General features: G+C 42.5%; 1 protein-coding gene across 3 annotated transcripts in view; it reads left to right on the top strand.

Moving 5' to 3' along the window:
• Positions 1-10,415: 10,415 nt before the first annotated feature.
• CREB5 (cAMP responsive element binding protein 5) overlaps positions 10,416-12,048 on the top strand; it is a 257,956-nt gene continuing 256,323 nt past the window's right edge. The window contains exons 1-2 of one of the 3 annotated variants that reach the window (XM_066195143.1): positions 10,416-10,464; positions 11,436-11,522. In XM_066195143.1, coding sequence (XP_066051240.1) covers positions 11,510-11,522 — 13 coding nt within the window. In that variant the 5' untranslated portion in view covers positions 10,416-10,464; positions 11,436-11,509. The remainder of the gene's footprint in view (positions 10,465-11,435; positions 11,523-12,048) is intronic. The other 2 variants (XM_066195125.1, XM_066195135.1) reach the window with 2 other exon arrangements.

The following is a 12,048-nucleotide window of genomic DNA, read 5'->3' as shown; positions in this document are numbered from 1 at the left end:
AATTCTATATGGCTGACAGTCTTCGGTGGTGTCTCCCTGCAGGATGAGGGACCTGGAGGTATTGGAGCACCAGCTACAAGGGCAGGAATGATGCTGAGGGGCTGTTTTTAGGTGTCTTTGGAAAAATATGTCTTTAGTGCTCTGTAAGATAAGCGGATTAAAAGGTTATAGTAATTGGTTTGATGGAAGCTGGTTTGGCTGTGGCTCCCTAGGCTGCAGGCAGCTCCATGTATAGCTGGGCAGTCTCAGTTGGGTCTGCAGCTCCAGCCCTGATAGAGGTGTTGTGTTTTCCTCCCATTGTGTCCTTCTAGACCACTGTAGAGATTTTCTGTAGAAAATGTGACTAATAAAATTTGCCATCATCTTTAATTTTTACTCCCACTGTATCTTCAAAATAAAGTGTTTCTTTTGTTCTTTTTTTCCCTGTAATTTCTTTTTATTTTTTTATTTATGCCTTTTGAACAGCAATTTATATCCTGTGTGCCTTATCTCAGGTAAGATAAAAATAGTGGCTTCACTCCATCAGTGTAATCAGTTGTGTTAATATCTCTGATTGCAGGCTTGGCTCAGAGTTTGCATTACCCCATACAGGCTGTGTCTGTGCAGGTACAGTCTACAGATACCTTTAAAAAATACCAAATGTTGAAAAAATCTAAATGATCAGACAGTAGTTTTTAATATATTTGAGAACAAAAAACTTCAATGTTTTCCTTCAGATTACAAGTCTTTAAAACTTATCACTTGAAATTGAACAACTCGGTGTATTTTGTCTCATTTCTACGTAACTTGCTAAACATGCTTTAACAGAGTATAAGGCAGTGCTTATATACACTGCAAAAAGTTCTCAGTTACAGCCTGAAAATCATCATTTGTTTCTCTATATGGTAAACAAGAAAATAATTACATGCTAGAATTTGCTGCCTTTGAAGAAGGTTGGCTTTGGTATGGCCAAGTATCTAATAATATACCCGTTGACTCTCATCAGTTTATTTCTTCTCTGATTCCCTGAAGTCCTCCCCACATACTACATCTCATACTTTGCCTGGCTATTTTCTGCTCCACTTGCAAGATGAATGCTTCCAAAAGAAATTAAACTACTTAGGAAGTGCTTAGCTCCCTCTTTCAAAGTTGTTCTTTCTTTTCTAGAAACACTCAACAGCAGCAGAGTTCTAGACAAACTTTCTCTTTATTATTTCATTCCTGAGGCATGGACAATCTCAGCATTTTTCTGTGCATATATTTTAGTAGCTCACAACACTTCACCATCTCTTATTGTCATACCTGCTGTTCCCTGTACGTCCTCCCCAGTGGGGAAAATCTGGGATGTAAACACCAAGTCAGCAATTCATAGTAAAACTTGTATGAGAATTGCCACATCTAGGATTTCAGCAAAAGTCTTTTTTTCCCCCTTACACTTCCAGCAGGCTTTTTGCCATCTCTTAGGGCTTTCCACAAAAAATTGATGTCTCAATCAGTTGTACTTGCCTTCTTTTATTCTACTCTCCTGCCCACAAATAAGCTGTTACTTTTTTTTTTTTTTCTCCTAGGTATTTTTGTTAAAGAGAACCAGCTCTATCGTTATCTGGCCATTTGATTTCCATTCTAGCCCTGTGAACTTTACAGCACTGTTTATTTCATAAATACTTTGTGCTGAGTGTCATCGGATCTTCTGGCAAGGGTTGTGTCGTTTTTCTTTCCTGACATTAGCTATTTATCTTCGCTACTGAAACAATACTTGAAACCCTTTAGGAGTACAGCTTCAGAAAAACAGGTTCTCCCTTATTCCACGATGCAGCTTTATTTCCTAAAGGCATTTCTAGCAAACCTTGCTAGAGCTGAAGGATTTTTAGTGGTGCCGTTTGCTTAAAGGATCTAGGTAATCCATCCTGGATATATAAGTGCATTCATCTTTTCTAGTAGCAGAGACTATGAAAAGCTGTTTTATTTCCCATTCTGATTTCTCTTCAAGCTCAGATATGTTCACTCCAGCTGTACAAGTGGTGACAATGAGTACTCGCTGCCTGGTTTGTATCGTGGTTATTAAGGTAAAATTGAAGTTAAGTGGGCTTTTTTGAGCTAGAAGGATGTATTTAATTCCTATGCTTCTCTATTGTCTGCTCATATAGACCCTCCACCCAGCCATGCTTCTTTATAATTTATTGACAGGGCCTTGTGAGGCTTTTATGATGACAAATATTCCACGGATTCACTTTTATTCTTATCCTTACAACTGAAATATATAACTTTCAACAGAAGGAGTTAATTTACAGTCTTGTTTGGTATCAGGTAAGTCTGAATTTAAATTTCTTGCTTATTTCCATATCATGTTAATTTGGTGGCTAGCACTGCTATTAGCTGAAGTTCAGCTATGTCTGAATCAGGGTCTTATTTATGCCTTTGAGTAATAAGCAAGAAAAAACCCTCCTTGAAAATGTCACTGCATTTCATGTACCTTGTATTTTAGAAGACTGAAAATGTGCTTGCCTTGAATGTCACATTGAGAATGTAACTGCCACATGCAGTGTGTTGCTTGATCTGTGAGGTGTGGGGAAGGAGAAGGGGAAATCAGGTTCAAAATGTGTACTGTGTCTCCTGTCCTACTTCTCAATTTACTGTTGCTTTCATATGTCGTTTCTTCTTTTTCACACTACTATGCTGACGATGGAGACAAACATTGTAAAATCAAATATATTACTTGAAAGTATTTATCTGTTTTATTTTTTTGCATTATCATCTAAGATTAATGACTGTCTCCATTTCAAAAGTGAAGATATTTGAATGTTTCCCCCTTTCAAATAAGAAAGAAAACATGCAAAAGAAAATTGCATAATTAAAAAGCGAACAATTCATAAAGAGAATAAATTAAAATCAATGTATTTTTTAATACCAAGTATTGAATATGCTTCAAAAATCCAGTCTGGAACTCACCTACATACAAATACAAGTTATGTAAATATTTTCTCTAGGAGTAACTAGGAGAGGCATTAATCCCTGAGTCTCAAATCTCCAAAATATTTGCAAACTACTTGAAGTATTTCGCTGTAATTTTTTTCCAATGTAGTCATACCTTGGACCCTGTTACATTTTAATAATTGATTACAGACATGGGATGAAATGTTGGCCCCACTGAATTCATGGAAGTTTTCTTATTGACTTCAGTGAAGCCAGGATTTTACCCATGGAGTTACATCAGTAAAACACAAGCCTGATCCTGTACTTCAGCTAAAATAAAATAACATTCTGTGTTACAAGAATGAAAGCAAAGCTGTACCCATTCTAACAAAGGTTTTGCGCATCTATATGATTTTGACTAAATGAATGTTTTAGCACCTGTTAGGTTAAAAGCAATAAAAAGTAAACCTGCTATCATTGTTTTGGAATGTATATCTAATTTTATAATACATACCACACTAGTTCGTCCCTTAATATTAAAAAAAATTGCAAGTTAAATTTTTTTTTTTGTACACAAGTAATATAATCTCTAAGTCACATGTGAAAGTACCATGTAATTTATATAGTCATGATGTCAGCAGTATATTATGTAAGTTCTTAATGGCAGATGAGGTTTAGTAGTACAGGCTGATTTTTGTTTTACTTAATGTGACTTTTGGTAATTTTCCTCTTGAAAGAAAGGCTTTTTAATCCTTGGGTCACCATGGATTTTTTATTTCTTCCTCAGAGGGCTGTTATTTACATGTGTCTAAAGAAAATCATGCTAAAAAAAATTTACTGATTTTCCTGACTGATGTGTGGATGATAAGCTGGCAGTGTTACATGGCAGCAAACACTTTACTTCTCTTGCTGCAGTTTCACAATTAGAAATTTTGCAATTACATGGGAAGTGCTGGGATCATCCCTCATCATCTCCTTCTCAGTTTTTCAGCTAGAAAATAAGACAAAAGTTTGATTCACCCTGCAAAGCCCATCTAAGCAGGCTGTACAGACAACAGTAATGAATCCACAAACTGTGGGAATCTCCATTACAACCCCTCTTCAGTCCTCATCTGTAGGCCAGAAAATGAGCCCCTGATAGTTGACACTGCTGCCCCAGAGCACCTGCACATTCTCATGCAATGTATTTTCTCTCATTCTGTGTCCAGCAGCAAAACCCATGAAGTGAGTAATGTGAAGGAATGAATGAGTCATCTTTATAGCACATTTAAAGGAGGAGGAACACCTTTGTATCTCTGACATTCATGACATCCCCAAGAACAGAACCAGTAGAAGGCAGTCTGTTAAAGAAAAAAATTACACTTAAATAATGTCTCTAAGACCTTTTTGCCACAACATCCCATGATTTTTATCAGTAAATACAGCTATATTGTTATTTTATTCCATTAATAACCAGAGATTGGACCAAATGAGACGGATAAGTATTTGTATTTTTTCCTTCTTGTTTAAATACCATTTCTAAATTAGGCTCTCAGTAACATGCAAAGATGGTATCTCTTTCAACTCCTTTTTTTTTTTTAACCTCGTTCTGTTCTAAGACTAAAATAACAACAACCCACCAACTGAAAAAACAGCAATCCAATAAACTATAACCAACTAAAATCCAGTCAGAGGCCAAAAATCTACCTAAACCTCCACATGTGTCTAACTGGAGCTATTGTACCTGAAAATTGTTTATCAAATCAGTCTTCCATATCATGCACTAAACAAGTTATTACTAGGAGAATTCCAACAAGCATAGCATTAAAAATGGTAAAATAAATACAAAAGAAGTCATGCAGGATCTCTGTGGAAGAAAAAAATTACAAATAATTTTGTTACTTCATCCCAAAAAAACCACACAATAATGGTGTCTGAGTACAAAGGAGACAAACTGTTCTTTGAATTTTTGCGAGTGTAGAAGGAAATACAAAGTCTGTCTTTCTGGTCTTCTGGTACAGAACACATGGCACAGAGCTACGGTGAAGAGATCATTCAGGTATCTGAGATCTGACCTTCTTGGAGAACTATTGTGTACCTGCTTGTCCACAAGAGGTGAGGAGTTATGTGGCATTGCGTATCAGAGCTGAGAGAACATGTGTGCCTTGAACAGCCATCCAAAACAAATGTACACTGAGATCTTAAGGAGGGGAGGTTGGTCAAACTGTGCTTCCTGACATGCTGGCATCACTCATGAATGGAGCAGAAGAAATGATGAAAAAAGAGGAGACAATTCTCTCTCTTGCAGTTCTGGGCCTCATGTGCATCCTCACTATTGTCACCAGGCTGAGGAGGCCAGCACACCCCTTTCTGCATGAATGAACTTCAGTTTGGGTCTTTTCCATGGGAAGGACTGTGCTTCTCCGTTATTCTGCTCATTCCTTTTATGTTGCACAAGCATGACCCACAGCTACCCTTAACTTTACAAAGAGAAGGGAGAAACATGGAATAAAACTGATTTTGGGTAACTTAAAAAAAGTGAAAAGCCATCATTTTAAGTGTTGCTTAAATCCCAGTTAGATGCACCCAACCAACACATCTTAAACAATAGTTAAAAGCCTGTAGGTTTAGAGCAAGCCTCCTTCCACCGGCTAGTTCTGTGGCTTCTGAGTAGTTAACACACATTGATTTTTTCCTACAGATACTCAGCAGTTTAGTTCAGACAGGGGAATTTGGAGTTAGAGTGATTTGATGCTTCACAAGCAGCCTTTCAGGAACCAGAAGAGACATGGCCAATTTCTGGACTGTGGCTTCTGCAGCATAGATGAGGTGGAACATGGAGAACTCCTCCTGCTTGGCTCATCCAACTCCAAGTCACTTTGCCTTTGCAGATAAACTCTATCAAAGAGAATACGAATCCCCTCTTAGATCTATTCTCAGTGCTCACACAATCTTGTAAAAAAAAAGGAGATACTGCTAGGCATCTTTATTTTCAGAAGGTATAGAACTGTGGCAATTAGTACTGTAATGGGACAAAATGTGCTCTCATGTAAATTTATATTACAGATGTATGTAGAAACTTCCCCTTGCAAAACATTTCCCTGCTTTACCTGTGCTCCTACTGAGACCTGACTCTATTTTTGTCACCTGCTTAGGACACAAATGCCATTAAGAAAAATAAGACCATCAGATGAATGAGTGAGGAGGTGTATGTAGAGCACATAAATGCAGACGTGACTTGCTTGGCATCCCACAGGACTGTTTCACATCCCTATGATGTATCACACTTCCTTTCTTCTCCAGTCCACTCGAGAAATGATACAGTTGAACAGGAACATTGCTTAACATTTACATTTCAGCTTAGAGAACTTAAAAAAAAAAAAGTTTGATACTACTTAACTTCTGGTTAACTCGACTTATTCACCAGTTTCTGTCTCAGCTTTAGGACTAATCTGGTACTTCTTAGTGAGCTCCTGAAACCATAGAGAATACTTAGTTCCCTTCACTGATATCCCATTCAGTCTGTTACTAAAATAAGGAGAGGTGAGGTCTGAACAAAGATGTAATAATAAAGAAATCGAGCATTTAATAAAAACACCAGAATTACATTTGTTTGGGACATCACTAGGATTATTATACATTAAATAGCATAATTTGTACCTCCTTTTAAAATGTATTTTACTATCACCATGGATTAAAGTGTATGTTAAGATCTAGAAATCAATTTCCCCCTTACCATTTTATTTCTTAGGCTTCATTTCTGTGTGACTAGCACTGAATTACTTTTTTTGTGGATAATTTCACGTGATAAATGGGGAGAGCTGAAGTTTTAGTAGCACGTAAGGAGGTGAATAAATTACTGTTTGATTAGACTATAGGATATTGCTGAAAAGTACTTGTAACAAGATAATTGCAAGTGCCAGGGCTGAGAGTAACGCTCAACACTGGCAGCAGCTTAGTTAAACATGTGGTTAATGATGTTATAGGAAGAATGGGTATGTAAAATATTCATCTCTACCAGCAGTAAATATTCATTTTATGTGACAGCAATAGTGACTTGCTAAGACTGATATTTGACATACAAAACTCCTATAATTATTTTAATATCTTTACTTCTCAATGATTTTAATGATATGACAAAGATTTTAGGTGTTTGCTGAAACAGCACAGCTGTCATTTGCTATCAGTCAAACAAAATGTCATTCTAACATATATCACTTCAAATGTCTGAGTAGTTTTCATACCCATTAAGCTACTGTTGTAAAAAGTGTGTTCTTTTCAGGTTTTATACTTACAGACGAAAACTGACAAAGACTGATATGGTAAACATTTGTTAGAACATAAAATATAGAAAAGTATTTAAGTAGGGATTTCGCCATCAGAAGAAAGCAGCTTTATAAAAGCCTGAGTATAAAAGTAGAAAAGCAGCATTTGACATTGTACCTTTTAATTAGTATATGAAAAAAACACGTAGTGCCTCATGGAGTTGATTGCTCAGTACTTTTCATTATGAGTTTCTTCAATCTCTTAAAAACATTGCCAAGTTTTGAACCATTCAGGATGGAGTTTTCCTGCCCTAGGCAGAAGTATTTTGGAAAGCAGCTTCCAAAATTCAATCACTCCTGAAGCAATACTCCATAAAAAGGAAGTTTCCTTGCCTAACATTAACCCATATTTCACAGGTAGATGTTTTTTGTTCGGTGGTGTTTTGTTTGGTTTGGTTTTTTTTTTTTTTTAAACATATAGTGCTTTTGGAGCATGAACCTGAAGTTCTGCAGAATGATCATTTTGCTGTTCCAGGAGGTGCCTTTGATTAGCCTCTAAGATTTGTTCAAATTTGTCCCCTGTATAGAGCACGTTCTCAAGTTACGGCTTGTCAGCTGAGCTGTGGTAACTGACTCTGAGTACATTCCTCATTTGCCGAGTGGAATATGCTAATTTAAACCACCTTTAGAGGAGTTCATATTAAAGAGTTGTTCTTTGCAGTGACAGCACACAAACAGACATCAGCACAACTTGAAAGCAGCAACTTTGCAGGCAGAGGAGCGTCTCTTTTACTATCAACATCCCACAGTTCAAATCAAGAAAGAACTTGGCAATTACATTTTCTCAATGTCCCTTCTCTGCTCAGTGTCCTCAGGCTGAAGGCATGGACACATTTTCTTCTCTGTGAACAGCTCAGCCACCAGGGATTAAAGTGAGCATAGAAAAAAACCAAAGCTGCATCTCAGTGCTCCTTTTCACATCTCCATTCAGAGATCAGAGTGGTCGCCACAGGACAGAAAGAAGGTTGGTAACAGGCAAAAGAAAAATGGAAATAGAGAAGAGCTGGAAGAGAGAGGAGAGCAACAGAATCTGAGGGTGGCAAGTGAAGCAGAAGTTGGGCATGGGGAGAAGCAATAATATGTGACTCATATTGAAGCAGATTTCAACCTCAGAGGAACCGTTGACATTATTCTGTGCTCATTCTCCCCCCCAGGACTACAGCTCATTTCAAGAGTCTTTCCTCAGGCCCTGAGATTCATATCAGGAACCCAAAACCTCTCTGCTCTGCTGTCAGCGAAAACCAAGGTCACAACAACTCAAAGCATTTTGTCATCACTCCGTGGGGCAGACACATACAAACTGCTGCCACAAGCTGCCTATCTCTTTAAGTGATAGAGATCTGTCCAAATACGGATGTGGCAGGCGATGCTATTGATCTGAACAAAGTGTTGGTTCTGTTCATTTTGCTTTTAGGATCTTTTTTTGCCTTGACTAAGTCTTACTACAGAGGTAGCCAATGGATTTGGGCCCTGTTGTCCTTGACTGGCACCTGACGTCTCCATTGCCTTTTAGTTTGGTCTCATTGAGAAAACTGGAGAAAAAACACACTGCAAACCCAGGAAAACCCATTGATCAGCCACAGTGGCAGCTGCATTTCTGTGAGAAGTGTGAGTACATAAATTGTACAATGAAATCTCAATGAGAGACGCAGAACTGTTTCCTACACTGAAATCTTTTTGTCATGGTTTTAAAAACTGCTGTGTTTGTGTATGCTAAAACCCTTCCCGTGAGACAGAAATAACTGCAATTATTAATTTAGTCATCTGTGTAGTTTATAATTCCAGGACATTTAGAGGTAAGGCACTTCACATTCGATATGCAGTTTCCAAAGATAATACCTGACAAAACGAAGGCTTACAGTGACAGCATCATTGAGCTTTATCCTAAGGAGTTAAATGAGTTCAAAACCTATCATCAGTCACTGATAGGATCCGCTTCTATCTGCTTAAATCCTGCATAAAGTGCCAGTGAATTGTTAAAAGCTGAAGATGATAATTAGACAGCCTAATATAAACCTGTGAAAGAATGGTCTTATTGGGAATAAAGTGCTGTATTATTGCCATTTGTAAAGTGGTTCCCAGTTTCAGCAGTACGTGTTATATTACTCTCTCCTCTCTTAATGGAAGAGCAGAGAAAAACCAAACTGAGCAAGCCATTGCCGATTGTGAGACCCTCAAAACACTGAGCTTTCCTCTTGAGACATTCCAGGCTTAGGTGCTAAAACACTGCATAAGAATTAAGTCATACCTCCTGGCATGAATCAGCTGCTAAATCCAGTTCAACCATGTGTATCTTTGATATGAATACCTCCTGGATAACTGCAGTGTGGAGTAAGGTGCCAAAGGAACCTCCTGACCCATGTGCTAGAGACACTGCTGAGGAGCATTAGGATGAGAGTTAAAAAAAAAAAAAACCAAACAGAAAAGGAGGCACTGAAGTAGTTACAGGGTGTAACAATAACTTTGTCACCGGCAATCGTCCCGGACGACGACACAGAGACACTGTCAACTAGACGCAGAATGTTTAAATGTTCAAAAAAGCAGTGAGACACTCGGTCATATCAGTTAAGATTCTTCGTCACTGCGCTGCTCCAGCACCACTGGGGTTCCGCCGCGGCATCAAACCCTGCCAGGCGGACACCGGGCACACCTGGACATGCGGACAGCGGCGCATCCTCGCAGGGCTGCAACTCGGGACGGAACTTTCCCTCCCTTCTCGGGCACCGCGTTACTTCTTAGACATTTTCTAGATAAAGAAACTTAAGCAAGCAAGCAAACAAACAAACAAACAAACAAAAAATCCGAAAGACTTCGGGGTTGCAGGACCCGAGTCCCAGCTGAGCGCGGGCCTCCTCTGCGGCTGCCGCTCAGCAGAGGCTCCGCGCCTGCTGGAGCTCGGCACGGCCAGGGGACCGCTTTCCCCTGGCACCCCCGCCCGGCCCGGCTGCGCCCCTTCCCGCTCGGGCATCGGCGCCGGAGCCCGCGGCAGCCCGGGGCGCGGGGGGCGGGACGCCGCTTCCAGGCTGACTCACCCCCGCTCCGCCCCGCACCCCCGCGGGGGCGGGACCGCCCGAGGCCGCGCCCCCGCCCCACGCCCCCGGCCCCCCCCGCCCGGCACGGACCGCAATGATTTAGAAGTTCAGGAATCCCACGTGACGTCACGGAGGGTGATGTAATGCTTCTCTAAATAGAACGTATTGTAACCGTCCCTCAGTCCAACGTGGTTCCTCCGGCCGCGCTGCCGGTCCCGTCCCCGCCGCGCCGGGCGGTAAGTTCCTAAAAATACGGGGCTGCCCCGGGAAGGCGCCCGGCGCGGCGCGCGGCGCACCCCGCAGCGCGCCCCGCACGGAGCCGAGCGCAGCAGCGCCGGGTGCGCGCCTGGGGAAGGGGCAGCTTGCGGCTGCAGGGGCTCTTCCCTCCGCCACCGCATCTGCTCCGGAGGCGGCAGCGCCGATCTCCATCGCGCCGCTGCCGGGCGCGGGGTCCCGCCGCTCCCGCGTCCCCGCCGTGCTCGGGGAGAGGGGGCGTGAGCGACCTCGCGTCCCGCGGAGGGTCGGGCAGGGCAGAGCGGCGGGGGGCGGGAGCGCACGGTCCCCGAGACGCGGAGAAGCCGGACTCCCCGTCCGCACTTCAGGGAGTTTGGGAAGTCTGTGCGCTGCTTCCCGGGACGGGACGGGATGGGATGAGATGGGGCGGCTGCCGCGGAGCGCAAGCAGCACCCCGCTGGTGCTGCCCCGAGCGGAGCGGGCGGGTGGGCAGCTCCCGGCGGAGGCACCGCGGAGTCCCCGCGCCCACGGCGGGCTGGACGGCTCCAGCCTGCGCGTGTCCCGGCGGCACCCGGCGGTGACAGCTCGGCGGCGCGCTGCCCAGCCATCCTCTCTCTCCGCCGCCCCCAAAACTTCTGCATAAGTTTCGCCGCGGCGGCCGCGCTTCCCAGCGAGCCGGGAGCAGCCGGCGGCGGCCGCGGAGTTGTGCTCGGGGTGGTGCGCGGCCGCCTTCCCCGTGAGACACCCCGGGTGCCGGGCTGCTGCCGGCCCTTACGTCATGCTGCGGGCCGGTGCGGGGCTGATGCTCCGCTTCTGATGCCCTCGGGTGCGGGGTGAGGGCGAGTGTTGACAAGGTCCTCTCTCTGCAGCCCTCCTCTCCCTCTTCAGCCCCTCTACTCCGCTCATCATCCCCCTCCCCAGCTCCGCGTCCCCCCGCTACTGTCCTCTCTTACAGGGGTCTCTCTCTCCCCAGCGAAGTTTTCAGGACGATAAGCGCCGCAAGAGTGTAAGGGGAATACTTGCTAAACTCTGCCTCCTCTATTATTTATGTCCGAGCATGGTGAGTGATCCTTCATCTCCAGGGCTCAATATAAACTTTATAATTGGAAAGAGAGAGGTAGTTTCAGAGATGGGGGTACGAATAAAGGAAAATGAAAATGAAAAGGAAAATGAAATTGTTTGGTTTTTCTTTTTTCTTTTTTCTTTTTTTAAATCCAGACCGATGAGAAGTGACTTAAACAGCAAGATTAGAAGATTTCCATATATTATTAGTAAGAAACAGTGCTTAGCTAATTGAAATTGAAGCTTGAACAGAAGAATAATAATTCCTGTGAAGCATCTTTCTTGGGCTTTTTTTGAGACTGCAGTTTTTAGAGAAAGATTCACCCGCTGATGTGCACCAGACTTGTCTGGCCATTTGGACAAGCAGCAGTGCGTCAAGGAACAGTCGTGTAGGAAAACTTTTTTGTGAGATATATGCAGGGATAATCCAGAAACTGGACTGAAAGAAAACTGAGAGGTGGAAGGTGAAAGCCAAATGCAAAAACATAGGGTAATTTGTGGGAATTTTGCTGAAGGTGGTATGC

This window comes from Chamaea fasciata, unplaced genomic scaffold, assembly GCF_029207755.1.
Source record: "Chamaea fasciata isolate MVZ Bird 193981 ecotype frontalis unplaced genomic scaffold, bChaFas1.0.hap1 SCAF_1, whole genome shotgun sequence".
Taxonomy (NCBI): domain Eukaryota; kingdom Metazoa; phylum Chordata; class Aves; order Passeriformes; family Sylviidae; genus Chamaea; species Chamaea fasciata.
This window is presented reverse-complemented; position numbering and strand designations above follow the sequence as displayed.